Below are 19677 nucleotides of genomic sequence, written 5' to 3'. Positions count from 1 at the left end.
AGTAAAAACGGAAAAGAAAAAAACAAACAAACAGGATCTGTAAAAATGAACCAACGGAAATCTGACAAAACTCAAATCATAAGACGGGCGTGTTTGGCTGGAGGTTGCAACAGATTATTGTAGGGGAGTTCGCTGTACAGATGGGGGGTGTGCTGTATAAGTTGGGGTGATGGCTTGGGAGGGGGCTTAGGGAGGAGGGAACAAAACCATCAGAAAAATTAGCATGGACGCTCCGTCAGACAGGACGCTGCTTCAAAAACAGGAAAGAAATCCTTTGTGCGGGTCTGTGCTCATCTCTGTGGGAGCTTCTCACCTCATGTTTTAACTAAAAGAAATGTTCTGCACATTTTAGCATCAATCACCATAAAACAGTGAGAGGTGGGCGGGCACGCAGCCCCGCATCCTCTTCATATTTCCTAAATCAGTGCAACCAGCTGAAAACATAATCCAATCAGCTGTTTGAATCACTAACAAGCATCATTCAAAGGCAGGACTTTCACTCCAAAATATACTAGCTTACAAAATCTTATTTAAAATGACATGAACTGTGAATAAGTGTGTGTGTGTGTCAGTATTTTTAAAGGTTTTTATTTCCTCGCATGTTGAATACTCGAGTTTTTCTTGTAGTTGCCTTGGGGCAACGCTGCACGGCAACTGTTCCTGTCTTTATGTTTGAATGTTATCGCATGTATTTGCACAGCTGAGACTCTAAATGTGATTCAAACTGTAGCTTTTCTGCTTTTAACACAATTATTTCACTGGTTATTAAATGTAAATGGTAAATGGCCTGTATTTGTATAGCGCTTTTACTAGTCCCCCCCCTAGGAACCCCAAAGCGCTTTACACACCCAGTCATCCACCCATTCACACACACAATGTAAATGTGTTTAAGTTCATGAAACTATCAGACAGCAGGTCAAACATGAAGCTGGAGTGTTCCCGGCATTAGAAACGTACTGTTAAACATTCCCGAGTGCACAGGAACACCAACAAAGGCCAAAACGTCTGCTCACTCTAAAGCAGGGGTCTCAAACTCCAGTCCTCGAGGGCCGGTGTCCTGCAACTTTTCCATGTGTCCCTGTTGCAACACACCTGAATACAATTAGTAGGTCATTAGAAAGACTCTATAGAACTTGACTGCATGCTGAGGTGGCAATTCAGCCATTTGATTCATGTTATAGCAGCTCATGAGTGAATGAACACGGTGCAATAAAAGTACTTTTAGGAGTACATTTTTCAAACACTTACGAACTTACATTTACTTGAGTAGGGTTAGGGGTTACCACTTCAGCATGCTAATTGTAGTCAGGTGTACTGCACCAGGGGCACATGGAAAAGTTGCAGGACACCGGCCCTCGAGGATTGGAGTTTGAGACCCCTGCTCTAAAGTTTCTTGAAGGTGTATGGGTGACGCTTTCAGTTAAACGACTAAACGAAGTAATGAAGTGGAATCGGGTACCATTAAACGAAGAATGCTGTGAAGAGTTTGCTTTTGAAGGCTTATGTTACACTCCCTGTTTGAAAGTCAGCAGTGGTTCATGTCACCGGGAGGAAAACTCCCAGGTCACTGAGACCTTATCCTCTGAAAGACTTCCTTCAATGCACAGCTCCATCAATAGGTGATGCCCCCCATTTAAACACTACAGTTAAGGCAACATGTCGATGTTAAACTGAGAACTGCTCATTTTGAACTCGATTCAGAAAAGTTTGACAGGAACAGGTTTGCCTCTGAGTTGCATCATCACTTCCTCGTTTAACAACACTGAGCGTCCTCAGGAGAGCAGCGGCTGTAGTTTCCTGTTCTTGCTTGATGTGAGACAACTTTCAGCTGCTTAACACGCAGAGGCCTCCTCTGCCGCTTTAGGACGCTCCAGCTGTTTTTAATAGGCGGACACCCGTTACATTACATTAGCTCCTCTTGTACTGCAGATTCAGCTGCAGGAGTTCAGACTGTGTTTGGCATCTTGTTCGCTTCGGCAAGACCAGCCACAAAAAAGACAGCCGGGTCTCATGGCGTAAACAATCTGTCTGTGCTCACGGACACATTCTGTCTTTGTATTTACTTGGATGGATTTTCCATTCTGTGTGTTGTTGTGTCTCTGTTATTTAAACACAGGCTTGTATCTGGATTTCCTTGAAGTGTAGTCATGCAGTGGAAACCTAAAAAGTAGTGCTAGGCCTCACAGGAGGCAGAACAAAGCAGTGATTTCATATTCTCTAACGTCGCCCACATATGAAACTGATTCATGTTTACACATATTTCACTGCAGAAGTGGTTACATCGACAGATATTGTACAATTACAAGTTCAATCTGTAAAGGTTGTTGCTCATGGGGTGGGCCCGATTAGAACCTGACAGCGTTATAAAAAGCTTAAAGTTGATCACACTCAGGCAGTGACCGTGTCCGTTACAGAGACTCAATATCAAGCTGTGCAGGAAGCATTGTTTCAATGTGACTTCACTACTGTGTAAGTGAAACAATCGGAGGGTAGATCATTTGACAGATGCACCCCTGTCACACCTTTTTACTGCAGAGCTCTGATCGTACCTGATACCCTCACATATCTATACACCGTATTTTTCGGCACCTATAATTAAGGCACATTAAGCGAAACAAAGCAGTCAGATAAATCAAACTTTACTCAGCTCATTCTTCTTGCTTCCTCCACTTCTGTACCATTGACTCATTAATGTTGAATTCTCTCACAGCTGCTCTGTTCCCATGTTGTTGCAGTATATTAATGACTAACCTCGTATTGTGGATGGATTATCTCAGTTGTTCTCCTGACTGAAGTTTGGTCCGTTTACAACATCCTGCCATGCGATTGCATTTGTCCCTAACCATCGGGAACCCTCACGTTAACTTTTATCGAGTGGAAAAAAGTTAGCGTTCATCCTCCAGCTTCACTGTTTATATTATGCTAACATAGCTGTTAGCTAGCCACCACGTAGCACATCATTATATACCAGCTAGCCAAACTTCAGTAACGCTACAAACGTCACTGCTGTTTAGTTTTCTGTCTTCATTTATATAGGAAGTGATAGCAGAGCTGTACGTTTTAATGTTTCAGAAATCTCTCAGTCAAAACATACTATATCATGTTTAGGTGGAAACTAGCGAGCTAACTTCCTGCTAACTTCTAACTCTGTTAAATGTAATAAATCCTGTTTTCATGGATGCCTGGATGTTAAACTTGATTGTTACACCTGGTAAAGCAGCAATGCTGATCATTTTATTAAAGATGAAAGAATTTAGACAGTTTTTAACTCTGTAATGCTCCGACAATCCATCAAGCGGTGCGGCTTCGTAGCTTACCAAAGTCGTACTAAAACATTTTTGACAGATTTCTGAGCGCTGTGTAGCACATAAAATCGGTTTCAAGGTCAGTAAGTACAACCAGAGTTCATACATAAGGCACACTGTCGATTTTTGAGAAAATTAAAGGATTTTAAGTGCGCCTTATAGTGCGGAAATTACAGTATATATAGACATATATGTCTATATTGCTGGATTCACACAGCCTGACATTTTCCAGCAAACCCTGGCTGATGTTTCTGGGATGCAGCCGGCTATCTGTATAGACAGGGGTGCACATAAGTGATCCGCAGGTGCACATTCGCTGTCAAAATAAAAGACACGCACCAGATAAGAAGTTGGAACGTATGTTTGAGTACATATAAAAGGCTGTTTTTGTCCACTAGAGTGGGATTTTCACGGCACATTCTGCACCACATCTCTGTGCGTTCATCATTTGTTTGAAGCCAGCTCACCTCCTGCAACCACTTTTCCGAGAATACGCGCTTCTTTTGCGGTTTGGACTCCTTTTGAGTTCATGTGTACTGTCTTTTAGTTTATGGGACGTTCCACAATATCTGTCAGTTTAACTACTTTGGTTTTTTTAAAGAATCCATTTCATATCTAAGGAACCTTGGAGGATATGAAATATTTTGTTCTCCCTCCTGCCAAGGTTTTACTGCTCATAAAGACAATATTCAGATATAATGTAAGCATCAAAGTTTGTATCTCTGCATTTGTTAATATTTGAAAAAGGCTTCATTATTTGCTGGCAGCCATCTTGAAAGCATCAGCTGACTGAACATAGGGACGGAAACACTTGTTGTGTCTCGTTGGGTTCATGTTCGGCGGGTTTTCTGATTGCATAAGAGGTCCAGAGGGAGCGCGCTCCAAGGCGTGAGCGATCGAGTCCCGTTCACATCAGAGCGATCATCCTCCGTTCAGCACAAAACAAAGACTGGACTCCACAGACTGGAGAAACTCAGGTTTACCATAAAGCTTCAGAATTCTTCTACAGAAGAAAACTCCAAAAAAGAAGCGCAGGAACTGCTCAGGTGGGAGACGACGGCTTATAAAGGTGCGGGTTGTGTTGGAAGAAAAGCTCCACAGAGAAGCCGGAGTCTGAGTTCCATCTTTTTCCCGTCAACCTGCGAGCGACCCGCCGAGGGAGGACGGAGATTGGATGAGCTCGGGCAGATCGCCGTGTCCGTGTGTAACCGATTAAAGAAATAATAGAAAAGAGCAAATTTGTCAGGGATTCTCCAGCGACTGCTCTCACCTTCTCTGACCTGACATTTCAGACTGACCGAGGCTGACCCGTGTGTGTGTGTGTGTGTGTGTGTGTGTGTGAGCTGTCAGTATTTATGTGTGTGTCACTTGCCTATTCTCCCCGCTGTCGGTGGCAGGCTGAGTGGTAAGTCAAATATCAATTTCATCCAGAGTCCAATGACCAATTTGCATATTCATGCTGGTGGTTACTTGTATTAAAGCGAGCTGGCGGTGCGTACCACATGTCGCTTATATTTCTGATTAAATGGCGAGGAGAAGGCGAGACCGACGTGTCCGCTGCGTTCGATATAGAGCTCGATTTCTTTCTTATCAGGCAGTAATTGTCATGTGATGCATCCTGCAGATGTACCTGACGGTGCATGCACGGCAGAGGAGGAGAGAACACTGCGACGCTGCTCTAACTGGCGAGAGGATCAAACTCATTTACATTTGCTCGACTGCTGCACTTCCTGTGAGAGTGCTGCTCGCCTTTTGCCATTTACCCACCAAAAATTAAGGTATATAATGACACACCTCTCTCTGTGGCGTGACAACAGCCTGACTCTTGTACCTACAGCAGCTGTTAATAAAGCAGCGAATCAAAGTGCTGATTTGGGGAAGAAGGAGCGGTCTAATGTGAGGCGTCTGTCTACAGCCTCGTGCTCTCCTGCAGCACTCGTTGCTTCTCATACCCGCCTCTTCCTCCGGATGCTTACCATGAAGTGATTAAATACTGAGCCAGGTTGATGGCGATCGGCGTGCCGCTGATGGTGACGTGGCGGTCGCTGGTGCTGTCGATCTGACTGCCAATCTTGATCTGAGCCCCCGATACCTGCCGGATCTCGTTTATCTTGGTGCCCTGGCGGCCGATGATTGAGCCAATCAGCTGTGAGGAGGGAGACACAGAGAGGATTAGAGGCTTTTACAGGTGGACCATGGCTTCAGTGAACTCTGACGGTGGCAAATGCAAAGACTTTCAAAGCACTTGGTTGTCTGTGAGCCTTAATGTGATGATTTTCTCACTTGTTGACAGCATGTAACTGGAAGCTCAGCTTACTTACCAGTTTGAGGTCTGTTTTTTATGTTTCCCTGCACTTGCTGTCAGACCCTCAGTCTGCCTTTACGTCTGGTGTGACGGGTTAAAAAACTCATGGCTCGTAGACCTTCTAACTAGGGGTGCAACGATATTCGTATCGATATTGAACCGTTCGATACAGTGCTTTCGGTTCGGTACGCATATGTATCGAACAATACAACATTTGTAATTTATTTTATCAACTTTCCTTCTGACGATGCTGTCTGTGTTGAGCGCTCAGTGAATCTGCGTTCGACTACTCCACCTAGGCTGCACTGTTGAGCGCAGATCCACTGAGCGCTCAACACAGACAGCATAGTCAGAAGGAAGAGCGCAGGGCAAGCTAGCAGACAGAAGTTAAGCTCTCCTTGCAACATGGCAATTCCCCAACCCTCATTCAGATCTGGCGTTTGGAATTATTTTGGTTTTCATGTGACGTATGACCCTGAAGGTAAGCGAGTCATGGACTAAAGTAAAACAGTATGTTGGATGTGCCACGCAATGCTCAATTACATGGGTGGGAACTAGTGTGTTAGCGCAGTTAGCTCGTTAACGTGTTGGCCGTCTAGCCCCATGCACGGGGCGATCGGCGGTAGCTCGTTAACGGAGATTTGCCGTGTTGTGGCGTTAAGGTCATTTCAACGAGATTAACCTGAAAGCACTAGTGGGAACACAACGAATATGACTGCACATTTACGCCGACATCATCCTAGTGCAAAGACAAAAACAACAAGCATGCTACTAACTTTAGCCGAGTCATTTAGACAGCTGTTAGCACATGATTCTCCTTATGCTGCTGAGAATATAGCCCAGAAGAAGCGGATAGTATAGCTTTTATTTTGGAAAGAGACATTTCTCTGTAATAAACTCTCTTTTCCAAAGATGAGTGATTCCTCAATCAGATACAGGGCTCGCAAAATCGCTAGCCCGACGTCCCGGGGCTAGCGATTTTTTTCAGTCGGGCTACCAAAATCTATCTCTTCCCTGCCCGTCGGGCTATTGTAGGAAGGAAAAATATATGTCAATGCTTTTGCATTCTTTCAGAAATGTAGCTGGGTAATTATGTCATTGGACGGTGAGCCACTGTCAATATGTGACATATTGAAGTCGCGTTTGAATTTGCGCTTGTTTTTTTGCTTTCACTTTGCAATCGTGCGAACTGTGTATAGAGAGCGACAGCACTGATCTGTGAGTGATGATAATTTGTGCACCAATTCCTCTGACATCGTCTTATTAATCGTTAGCTTACTATGCAAACATGACAAGTGAAATCTCCCAGCAGCTTAAACATGTGAGAGGTTGATCGCGCAGAGAATCGCTGAGCTTATGTGAGTGCGTGTGTAAAAGCAGCAGGATATATTTCAGTTCTGCTGAGCCAAATAAGACAGGTCAGGGTGAAGAAGTGACAGCCAAAGAAAAGCTTACCACAAAACGGAGAAGTTATGACAAATCAGACTATAAGGCAAAAAGAAAGTGCAGCTTTATGGTTTCATGGACAAAAGAATTTCTGTGGCTGCAATATGACGAGCTAAATAACCAGGGCTGCACATAAGTGGTCCGCAGGTGCGCATTCGCTGTCAAAATAAAAAACACGCACAAGGGTTAGGGTTAAATTTAAAAACTGTACTTTTGAGTTAAAATATATATTTATAATTTTAATAAATGACAAATTAAAAATGCATGAACATTTTTTTGTATCGAAAAAATATCGAACCGTGACACCAAAGTATCGAACCGTGAATTTTGTGTATCGTTGCACCCCTACTTCTAACTTCCCCACATGAACCTCCAGCCTTCGTTCTCTGCCTTCAGTTTATTTTCCGTCCTTCCATCTTGTTATCTGCTGGTGTCTAATAATATGGGACAGCACCAGGCGGTGAACTCTGACTCATCTGCCTGCCGTGAGCTGGGCGAGGGTCCCGGTGTGAGCTATCCTGGTCTCAGCGGGGGTTTGTCACACAGTAGGTGTCACAGCAACCACAGACAGGTAGTTACTGAGCTCACCTCTGTGTCAGTAAATGTGTCTCATTATTTTTTTTTAAGACGGCAGGCTTGTCAGGTGGCAGCACGTCTGCACGGTGCCAGCTATGCATCTGGAGCTAAATTTATAAGAAATGAAACTGTTCTGTCTGATGCATTTTTGCAGTTAAGAAGGCAAAAAAAGTTGGGAGGTAACTGAAAGATTTTGTAATTACAAGACTTGTTTATCCTAATTATAAGACGAGGACTGAGAGGTCAGGGCTGGAACAGACGGGGGGGTTTCCAGCTATAAAAAGTTTGTTCCAGATGAGGAAACACGGCTGACTCGGTAAAAGTGCAGCTCTGAACAGATGAACAACGAGCGCTACCCTCAGTAAGTAAAGAGGACTCACATTTCACAACTGTGAAAACTTTGCCATCACTTCTTTCTTCAACTCTCGTGTAAAGTATCTATAAAGTTCCTCTGAGCCATTAAACAGAAGCTCCCAGGACCTGTGACAATCCCAGATCACCTGCTTCCTTTTAAGGAACAGATAAAAAGATCAAATCAAAGCCTGGCTCTGAATATTTTTAGACAAAGCATTTTAAAGACTTGTTCTTCCTGCTGATAGTTTCTCTTTCAGCTCTAAAAATGAGGAGCAGACGAGGTCAGGCGTATTTGGAGGATATAAAAGTTATGCAAAGGAGATAATGTAGACTAATGTCAGCGTGCAGGCTGTTGGTGTCATCCAATTAAAAACATAACACCAATATGATGCCCACTGTGGAAACTGGTAAAGAATGAACCAATTAACCCTCGGCACAGCTGATTGGCCTGAAATTGATCACAGCAGAAGATGTATAATTGATTAACTTTATCATCTGCAGTGAATTGTTTGCTCATATATTACCAGATTATGTATATGTGTCATTTCAGGTTAATGACTTGTTATGACAGGAAGTTTCTTCTGATGTCCTGACTTCAGCGAACTCGTTTTGACGGGAACGACGGCGGCACGCGAAGGAGCGTTTCCTGTCGTCTTCCTCCCGTTCCAGGGCGCATGTTCGAAACCAGCTAAAGCCATAAGACGCGATTCTGGTCAATCTATGAAATGGAGAAATGCTGTCTGAAAAATATGCTCGGTTGTTGCTGCAGACTCAACTGGGAACAATTATTCTTAAAAAGCATCACTTGTATCAGTCAGCTCACAGAAAATGGGCAGAATTGATATGGGATGCATTTCTATGTAATTTAAAGTTTGGGTTATTACTTGAAGCACTGATGAACCATCAGGAGCATCTCCTTTAATGCCTCGGATTAAAGCAGCCCTCTGTTTGACATGTGGACAGAAGCTCCTCTCTCTGCTGAGCCACCACCATCCTCTTCTTTTTAAAGCATGACTCATCGCTGCTCTCGGCTTCTCACTTTAATCCACTAACGACCCCGAGCTTCCCTTTAGTCACTTTTTGCCTTCATCTCATTCGTTGCTTTATTGCCTCCCTGTAACGGCCTCTTTCTGTTCCTCTGTGCACGAAAGAGTGAGTAGATCTGCACTGTAGAGAGCTATTCTCAGAAAGGTCTTTGATAATTTAAGTGTGTGTCTGTGTGCGTGCGCATTAGAGACACTGACAGACAAAGTGCTGGCCAATGACAACCGGCCGGGTTACAACCATTTGCATGAGATCCCTCTTAGCCGCTGTTTGACCTCACAAACGTGCTCATTGAATAATTACCGTCCTGCTGTGAGTCACCACCAGCAGACTGGCAGATATCCAGGGAAACAAAGATGTACACACACTAACCTTTAAATGTCTCCATCTCTGGTTGCTGAACAAGTATTAACACAGTTTAAAGTCATACAGGTGCGTGACTACCTGTGGATGAAGACGTCTGTGCACAGACTCACTGAATACTGGTTAAATATGTTCGTACATCAGGGGTCATCAGTCAGCATGAAGACATGCAGAAAAACTGCAAAAAGTTTCTTATTGGTGAGACTGTAGCACTTTTTCTAGCTCAGGGTTTTTTATTTTGCTGGCTAACCTGAGAGTTGCTATCAGCCTGCTTCCCTTGAGTTTAGCTTAAATTCAGTTTTTATTATATAGCACCAACAACAATCCGGTCGTTCAGTCTGACGTCACTAGCTGTGTCTGGGCCTAAACTCCGCTGCAGCTCCATATATCAAACGATCACTATGGCATTACTGAGAGTTGAAAAACTGTCTAAAGTCTTTCATCTTTAATAAAATGATCAGCGTTCTGCTCTACCAGGTGTAACAACTGAGTTTAACATCCAGGCATCCATGAAAACGGAATTTATGACATTTAACGGAGTTAGAAGTTAGCAGGGAGTTAGCTCGCTAGCTTCTATCTAAATACAATATAGCATGTCCTGACTGCGGGGTTTTGGAAACAAATTCAAACGTACAGCTCTGCTATCACTTCCAGCATAAATGAAGACAGAAAACTAAACAGCAGTGACGTTTGTAGGGTTACTGAAGTTGGGCTAGCTGGTATATAATGATGTGCTACGTGATCGCTAGCGACACAGCTATGTTAGCATAATATAAACAAGCTAACTTTTTTTCCACTCGATAAAAGTTAACGTGAGTGTTCGCGGTGGTCAGGAACAAATGTAATCGCATGGCAGGATGCTGTAAAAGGACCAAACTTCAGCCAGGAGAACAACTGAGATAATCCATCCACAATACGAGGTTAGTCATTCATATACTGCTGCATGGGCTGGGCTGTAGTTACATCCTAAGGTTTTAAAAACTGAGCTTAAATAAATGATTAGCAGTAATAAAAGCTGAGGGAGGTCAACAGGGATCACTGAGTGTTTTAGGACCTTTTTGAGATTAAATAGAAGAAAATACAAAACATTAAACATGTTAACAACACAAAAGCCATATTAAACGCAGACTACTTTAGGCCCGGAAGTAGGATTCGTCACGTCACCACTTAACGACCGGATAGTTGGCCTATGGTGCTTTACACTGTGAGGTAAAGACAATAATGCAGAGAAAACCCCAACCATCAGACTATGGTTATGAACAACCACTTGGCGACAGTGGGAAGGAAAAACCCCCCTTTTAACAACCTCGAGTGGAGCCAGGCTCACACTTCTACACTCGCATGCTCTGTGACAGCCTTCAGTGATGTGATGACTCACTTAGTAAGAACTAAAATCACTGCATTTTGTTCTTTGTAGCTTTCAGCACTTGTAGACTTGGACCTAAAAACCAGCTGCTTAGCTTCGTCTAGATTAAAGTCTAGCTCTTCACACCAGAAACTCGAGACCATCTGCTCGTCTGAAGGTGACGGAGATGCCCGTGTCTATTACATAAACCTCCTCGTCAGATTCGGAGACGGCTTTTCACACTGGATAATACACCTTATGTTTTCTGTTTGGTTTGTGTTATTTTCATGTTTGTCATTACTTGGCCTTCATCCTGCGAGGCTCTTTGGTCATGTCTTCCATGTCAAAAGTAAATCCAAGAATTCTGGCATTATGGATAACATGGAGAATTTACATGAATGCTTCAGCTTGCCGACAGCCCGCCATGAATGAACCCCTCAGGAGTTCGTCACAACCTCCTCCAATAGAGTCAGTCAGGGTGTTTTGGGCTGAGTGTGATTACTTCTGCACGAGCCAATCGCACCAAGGACTGAACACCTCGAGTCTCCCATTTTACCCGCCAAGCAGCTCATGCAGCTCCTGGTAAAAGCAGTGAACAACAAAGTGGATGCAAGCCGTGGTCCTGGCGGTCACGCACGCCTCGACTTGAAACAAAGCAATTTCTTTGCATGTGGCTTTGACGTCTCCTCCTCTTATATCTGCACTGATGTGAAAGTGTTGACGACGCCTGTCGTTCAGGCGAATACTACCTGCGCCATAATGCCGAACCTTAATGAATGTGGCAGTGATGAGGTGACCAGCACGGTGAGTACACTGGTGGCTAAAGACCTGCTGTTATTTTCAGGAATGAGATGATCCTGGGATTTCCTTCTTTCATGCCAAAACTCTGGACTAAATGAAGACGTCGAACGATTGGGGAGTGGAAAGCCTCCTGTCTGGTACGGTGCCCGAACCACTGATAACACCTAACTCACGAACTAAGTACTTAAAATATTGCTCATATTTGATCTTCAATGTAAATAAAAATGACGTGACGGGAAGGATGAGCGCGGGGCGACTGGGGAGGTTTGTTTTTTGCTCCGTCTCTAAGGTTGGTTGCCCTGGAAATGTGTGGTTTTCACAGGATGCCGTGTTCCCCAGCGAGCAGCTTTATGTAAGAGCTGGTGGGTAAAATCAGCTTGAAGCCGAAGCACAGGGGAGGACGAGGACAGGGCGAGGGCTATTTTTGGGCGATTCCCTGCTGCCCCTGTAATTTGGAGAGGTTTACTGAAGGAGAGAGGGGGGAGACTGCTGTTGTTAAATCGCTAACTGTGAGCTATAGGATGTCATTAAGCTGCTCTGCTTGGCCCTGCTCAGTGACTCACAAACATATCACACACTTGCATGCGCCGGGTCTTAAGCTCCTCTCTGCTGTGTGCTTTTGTGCGTCTTATTCTCTCCGGCCAGTCGTCAGCGCACACGAGTGGGGCTGCACGTCTGATGCGTTTCTCTGCACGAGTCTGTCCACGCTAACGGCACACAAAGGCATGAATGGAGGCTCTGAAAGGCCTCGAAACTGCGACTTCATTTAAACCTGGAAGGTGACGGCACCTGCGGAGGTGTTGATTATCTTGTCAGAATGGAGATGGAGAGTTTCCGGGAAAGAAATGACCTCACGCTCCTGTTTTTCTTTTCTCGAGCTGAAGCCACAGCGAGGCCAGTGTGACTGAACACGGCTGTGTGAAATCCTCAGGAGAAATCAAGTCTCCTGTTAGGTAATGAGGCATGGATAAAGATAGTGTTATTTCTTTACTAACGCCGGCCCTCATCACAGACTATTATCCAGGTGCAGAAACATCTCATCTTTAACCCTCCTCACTAATAATTACTGCTTTGAATGAACCTGCTGCTCCTTTGCTCCTTTGGCACATCTTTGTATTCACAAGCAGATATTAAAGATCTTCTCTTGATAAACAGATCACAGCAGGCTGATAGCAGCTACACATCAGCCTTTTTCAGAAGCACTGACGAGGACAAAAATAAGTTGGAGCTATCGGGAGAGCAAAGTGCCATCTGCAGGTTTATACTGTAGTTTGCTCGACCTCTCAGTCACCGGCCAAGGGGCAACCTCTAGAGCTGCAAAACTGAGCCAAGGCACTAGTGCCAAAAACTGCAGTTCCTCTAACGTCCACTCGAGGCTCCAGCAGTGAGTCAGTGCCCAGGGTCTCCTGCGTTAAAACCCTGAACTTCAGAGCAGACACAGGCAGCAGTAGCTGCTAGCCTCCCTCAGTTACTGGAGTCCCTGAGCTGGACCTTCTGGAGCATTTTTAATCCAATTATCTGATCAATAATATGGCTGCTGTGGAGTTAATGGCACTAAGAGACAATCTCAGAAGTCTGAGCTCCAGTTTCAGGGAGTGAAATTCAAGGATTTCATTTGGATGTTGCTGAATACTGATTGGCAGATATCAGGTCATTCATGGCTCCAAAAAGCTGACGTGTTAGTGACAGTCCAGAAACGTCCGTCCGGCCATGTGAACGTTGCCGTCTCAGTATGCACACTATGAATATGAATGATTCTTGCAGGGAAATGTAAACTGGAGTTCGTTTGAACTGTGATGCATTCACTTGTTTAAAAAATTCACTTTTTAAACTGAAGTTAATAAAGTTATTTAAAGTGATCCAGCTGCTGACAGGATGTCAGACGTTTAAAGTGAAGCACTGTGAAGACCCAGAGCCTGTTTCCTGTTAATCATCCCTGACACCCAGTGGATGTAAAGGGTTCGCTTGAATTTGTTGTCCTCATATTAGTGTGTGTGTGTGTGTGTGTGTGTGTGTGTGTGTGTGTGTGTGTGTGTGTGTGTGTGTGTGTGCGTGCAGACAGAGCCGCTGACACACTGCGAGCTGCATTTAACCCAGAGTTTTGACGGCAGCTCTAAGCAGCTGATGTGTGACAGACTGAATGACTGGCTAACACTCGCTGATGGATGCCGAGAGATGGATGCAAAGTGGAGGAAGAGTCAAGTGAGGCAGAAAGAGGGAATATATATACTCTCACTGTGTCAATGGGAAAAACACACTGTCTGGCTGTGCTCGGGCTCCTCCCGCTCACATTCTCCTATTTGGCACCGTGTACGTGCAGATAGTCAGTGAACCACATCTAAACCAGCGTTTGGTGCTTTTTATGAACGTTCATGCTGAGCACACGCAGTCAGCTTGTTGCTGCTGGTCAGCAGCCTTAAACCCGTGAAGTGGACAAGAGTAAAGTGGAGGTAGCTTGCGGGTCAGGAGGTAGAGCAGGTCATCTACCAATCAGAAGGGCAGTGGCTCAATCCTGGGGGACGTAGGTCACGGAAGAACAAAAACATCTTGTGTGTCCTCAGATTTGAGTAGAAAAGTCCAAAAACTAATAGTTAAAAAATGGAAATAAAGACATTTCCAAGTAAAACCAACATGTCCCCATTTCCCGTTTGTGTTGCATTTTTCACAGTTTCACTACAACTCGGAGAGTAGCAGGAAAGTGTCTGTAGACACGTCCATCACTTCTGTTCATTCAGTCTCTTCAGCATACATTGTTACCGTGATTGTCCAAAATCATGGACAATGTCACGTGGTCTATAAAACATCAATATTGATTAAAAACAATGCAAATATTTTAAAAGCTTAATATTAATATACAGCCTGGCTTCACTTTTCAGAAAACGTCCATTATGAGGCACCAACTTCATCTCAGGCAGCAGACTTCAAAGGATTTAACAGGAATAACTAGTCAGCCGTTGGTTCTCCAGTTTCCACAACAGGTTACATTCGAGGCTTTAGCCTCCCTACAGGTACGCTCTATCTGCAAGCCTCTTTGCAACCCACCTCGATGTGCATAGAAAAGGCAGTGAGGTCGCAGAAACAGACCCGTGCCACCAAATATAAGAGATGCAAACAGCAGTCAGAAAACTGTCGTGATCGGACTAAATGAGCAACGTTAATGTCTAAGGTCACAGACTCTGACCTTGGCTCATGTGATTAGGTAGAGGATCATCAGGGGGTCCTTTGTCCCTCTTTGGGGGGAAACTCCCACTGGGTTTAAATCTGGGACTCTCCACCATTTGACCCTAGAACTGAAGAAGCTTCTCGGATGAAGGTGAAACGTCTTCAAGCAACTCAAACAAGTCCAGACGCTTTTCTTTGCAAACTCCTTAGACGACTCTGACCTTTGAGCACCAAATTCTAATGAGCTCATTGCTGAGACAGACGGACAGACATTTCATCCAGGTGCTTAGAACACTGTGTTTGAGTAAGTTAATCCTGACCTGCTAACCACAGAGAGAGCTCCACAGCTCAGTCTGAGTCACGTTATGTTGTTTACACGAATCATAATTTTCCTTTTATCGTGCGAGTTTGAACACTCACGCAAAGTACATGTCAGCTGTAAGCCAATGATCGGGCATGGAGTCCTATTACAGAAGCATGTAAACAGCTTAATGAGCTGGATCGAGGTGTGTAAACACAGCCAAACCAAAGAGAGGGCGAAGCATCAAACGGCTGAGCTCAGGCTGGACGAATTACTGTCTGAGACGGAGGCTGAGGGGGGAGGGGGGGAGGCTGGGTGGCCAGAAGCTGTCACAGGAACAAAAGGTCGCCGCTTTGACCTCAAAACAGTCGACACGTCCATCAAACGTCACACGTCCTTGAGCACGATACTGAACTGTTAAGTGTCTGAAAAAAAGCCACTGGGAGCTCTGCAGGGCTGCTCACAGAGAGGAACCGGTGGGGGCGGGGCCAGCAGCCGGGGGGGTGGGGGGTTGTGGGAGAACACAGCTGATGATATACTGCAACACCCCTCCAGGTCCAGGTGCTGATTACACTCACAAAACATGATATAAAATCTAAACGCAACCTTGAGCTAAACACACGTTTTCTAATGATGGGAAAATATCAGCTCGTTAGCTTAATCAAAGCTGAGAAGCTGTGACTGAAGCCAGCGCGTGCCACACATCTGCCCACTAATTCATTTGCACTCTGTGTTATCTGCAGCACTTCACAGCAACCAAAAACTGCAGCCGCACAACTTCAGACTCAAATCTCTGCAAAGTTTGGAGCTGCATGTTTACATCTGACAAAGCAGCAGAAATATAAATGTATGAAGAGGCAGAGGAGCGGCATTGATTTCATTTTTCAGACGAAGCTTCTTCATCTCCGCGGCTGGAGGTTGGCGTGGAGTTTGAATGTTCGGAGAGACAAACGGGGAATGCAAACACACCGACCGACTTCAGCATCACGTTCGCGCTAACATCGTTACACACTGTAAAGCTGCTGTTCTAGCTCAATAAAGGAGGAGGAGGAGCTGCTCTCGATAAGATCAGCAGTTCAAAACCACAGAAAGCCGGAGTGGGCTGAGAGGAGGAGAAACGCTGAAGAGGAGGAGGAAGCTCGTGTAGGAGTGAGCACGAGCTGACCTGTAGGCATGTGTTTTTGTGTAGGTAGAAGGAGATTAGCGGCCGGAGTCACGCTACACTTTCACTCACAAACTTAGAACAGCAAACACGCCTCCTCTGGAGCTGAGCTCTCTCTTACTCACATCGTTGGGAATGAGCAGCTCCTGAGACGTGGTTTGGGAATTAGCCTCCACCCCTCCTGGAAGAGAGAGAGACGACAGAGAAAATTCATTTTGACTGATTAGAAAACATCCAAATCATCAGGGATCAAAACACAACAAACCCCCAATGGCTTCTTTTTCATCACCGTCCTCCACAAACGGGGACTTAGTTTGACTTTGATAAGAGCAAAGTGGGAGGAAAACTGAAAGAAGGGCAAAAGCTAGAACAAAGAAGGAAAAACGTTTCAACAAATCATATTTTTATTTTACCCCATTAATAAAAAATGAAGGAATCTCTGTTTGCGCTTTAATAACACTGTTTCTGATTTGGTGAGCACAGCTGGAGACCAGAGCGAGTCAGGATGGGTGGTCAGCGTTACTTACATACACATATGAAGCAGACTGAGGCGAATTGTCCTAAATGACAGGTGACATCAGCCCGTCTCTAACCCAGGCTCCCGTTTCTCCTGCATCCTTCATCTCTTTATTTCCCCACCCACAGCTCGTGGCCACAGGAAAGCTTCGCCTTCATGCTCAGCACCCCCACCCTACACCCCGTCACTTGATTCAGTGCGATCGGGTTGAATCCAACCATCAGGCGCCGCTCTGCCGGCTCTGCATTTCTGCTCTAGAAATATTTCAGTTTTCCGCTCCCTGGTGTGCCGACACTTTTTCTGGATATTAATCGAAGGAATAAATGCTAAGAGCGTCTAAATCATAAGACGTGAACACACACAGACACACAAACAAGGACACATTTGTCAGATTTTCTTTCTGCACCTGGATTTCGATTCTTACTCCTCCGATGTGTCGGATTGTCCCTCACTTTGATTTTTCTGCCTGCCTGTAGTGGAAAAGTGCATTACCAAGAATTTCTTTCAGTTTGTAGGAGGATTGCTTACGAGTTTGATTCCCACCTCTCCTTTCTTCCTGCTGCTTTCATGACTTTACTTTCAGAAGGAAAGTTTCTGTCAGGGTTAAAACTTCCTGCTGTCCAGTTTATCGTCCCTGCGATCAGGACTCGCTAACCACGGTTTGCAGTACCGATATATTTGTGCCCTGGATGATTCTATCCAACCGGCTAACGAGGAGCCAAAAAACTGATACGCTTTACCCGGACCTTCCCCTCGTTTACGTCCTTTGCTGCAGAAAGGTTTGATCGCTCTGAAACTCTGTGTGAGTGTGTGAGACACCCGTCCAACCACGTCTGATGAGTTTTCTACCTGGACTCGCCCCTACGTGACGACTCTCTCGTCGATGGTTCTTTTTGCTGCTTCCGCTTTTCTTTCTTTCCTTTTTCTTCATCTTTTCCTTCTTTTCCTCCCTCCCTGCCTTAGTTTTCATTCTTAAATCTCTTTCATTTTTCTTGTTCCCCATGCCTCGCGCACTCATCTTTTCCATCTGTTTCCTCTCTGGTTCCTCTGTTCTTTCTCTCATTTCCTTCTTTCCATTTTCTCCTTTTCTTTATCTTCGTTGTACATGTACACTGACAAAAAACTGGCTATTCTATTCTTCTTCTCTGTCCTTTTGTCTTTTTTCTCCTACCTCTTTTCTGTCTTTCACTTCTGTCCTCTGGTCCCTTGTCCTCTTATATAGTTGCTGCTTTCCCTCCTTGAGGAACGTCAGAACCTGATTGGCTCCTCTGAAGAGGTGGAGGTGGAGTTCTCTCCTTTGCTACAAAAACTGCATCTGTGACAAATTATTCAATTTCCTGAATTTAACTGTTTTAACGATGCCATCTCTGCGGTCTTATTATTAACGAGGCCAACACAATCAGCTGTTTGCTCAGTCACACCTTTGATTTCCACCTTTTAGTCGATTAGCGGAGCCGTTCTGCAGAGCGGCGTGGAGCCTCACCGATGCAGCCAGAAATCTGCCGGCCAGGTTCGAGTACAGAGAGCTGCTCTGCAGTCGGCGTGTAGGCTCAGCTGGATGCTCCAAATCAAAGCCACCAGGCGCAGATTCTAATTCAGAGCCGCGCTGCAGAATGAAGCTCGTGCAGCATTCATTACCTCATTATGTACTTGAAAAGTTGTCCCACAAACAGGAGAGAGAGCATTGTGCATTTTAAAGGCTGAACTCGGAGGATGTCTGATAACATTCACACATTTTTACAAACATCTCTGTTGTTTTTGATAAAGAGAATGATGAAACTCGACGTAATGACTTTTCCAAAATGAAAATAAGGTTTTTGAATAAATCCGTCTGTTTTCTAAGAGGCTGCAGACTTTGACGTCTGTTTTTGGTCCTTTGATTCAAAGTCGAATGTGTGCAGACTGAACACGTATGCGTCTGCTGACAGCTCGTCTCTCTCGCGCTCACGTGCACGTCACCAACATGTGCTGCATGCACACGACGGTCAAATCGCTCAGAGTTCCCAGAATCTCGAGTGGCTGTTTGAGGTTTTAGGCTCAGGTTTGCAGCAGTGTTATGGTTTTATTGTAAGCTTTGTGTGACTGCATCAGTGAGCTGGGCTCTTAATTTCCTTTGGAATGACAGAGGGAACCATTATCACACTCTGACTCCTGAGTCTTTAGCGCTCAGCCTCAGAGAGCAGACGTTATCGCGTCAGAGGGAGGTGGGGAATCGTCTGGCAACACAGGACACATGGAGGCGTATAGATTAAAGGCAGTTCCTGTTAAATGGACGTTTTCCAGGAAGCACAGCGGTTTGCAGGGTTTCAGGTTTCACGGAGGAGATCAGTCAATAATGAAACTACAGTGAGCACAAAAGCCTCTGTGGCTCTTTTATTTCACAGATCACAAACCGCTCTGTGGCAACACAAACTTATTTTGTTAACCTCTCTGTGGAGTCTGATTTATTATACGGCATATTGAACTATTAATCTGAGCCGGACACCGAGACTGTGAGTCGCTCTTTGTCTTGACTTGTAAACACCTGCAGATTCAGACATGCGGGGGGAAAAGAGATGTTAACGAGCAGATCGCTCTGAGGCTAAATATTTACTACAGGTATATGTTTATCTAACACAGATATCAGGTTTACACAGGTCGTACTTCTTTGTAATAAATCCAGCTGTCAGATTCACCCAGAGAACATCTGCTAAAGCAGCTCCATCAGTGTGTGAGAGAAAAGCTCTTATATCAGAAGTTAATGATTCTTGGAATGTGTTTGATCAGTAGATTAGTTTGTGGTAGACTCCGATCAGAAGAGAGTCGGGCTATGGATGGAGGGGGAAGCCCCAGTGTCAGATAAAGAAGGATTATTTTGAACTGGGACTCATGCAAAGCTGCTCGAGCAGAATCTAAGAATCCAAATATTGAGCTGGAAATAAGAGGTTACCTATAATTCCGTGTGTGTGTGTGTGTGTGTGTGTGTGTGTGTGTGTGTGTGTGTGTGTGTGTGTGTG

At 44.8% G+C, this 19677-nt stretch overlaps 1 protein-coding gene across 8 annotated transcripts in view; it reads right to left on the bottom strand.

Annotated features, from left to right (window-relative positions):
• Window positions 1–19677, bottom strand: part of pcbp4 (poly(rC) binding protein 4) — a 218545-nt gene that overhangs the window by 4226 nt on the left and 194642 nt on the right. For all 8 annotated transcript variants that reach the window (XM_042223664.1, XM_014335709.2, XM_042223665.1 and 5 more), the window contains 2 exons: window positions 16290–16345; window positions 5282–5451 (listed from right to left, as the gene is read on the bottom strand). In XM_042223664.1, coding sequence (XP_042079598.1) covers window positions 5282–5451; window positions 16290–16345 — 226 coding nt within the window. The remainder of the gene's footprint in view (window positions 1–5281; window positions 5452–16289; window positions 16346–19677) is intronic.

This window comes from Haplochromis burtoni, unplaced genomic scaffold, assembly GCF_018398535.1.
Source record: "Haplochromis burtoni strain Fernald_Lab_line unplaced genomic scaffold, NCSU_Asbu1 Contig_117, whole genome shotgun sequence".
NCBI classification, from domain to species: Eukaryota; Metazoa; Chordata; class Actinopteri; order Cichliformes; family Cichlidae; genus Haplochromis; species Haplochromis burtoni.
This window is presented reverse-complemented; position numbering and strand designations above follow the sequence as displayed.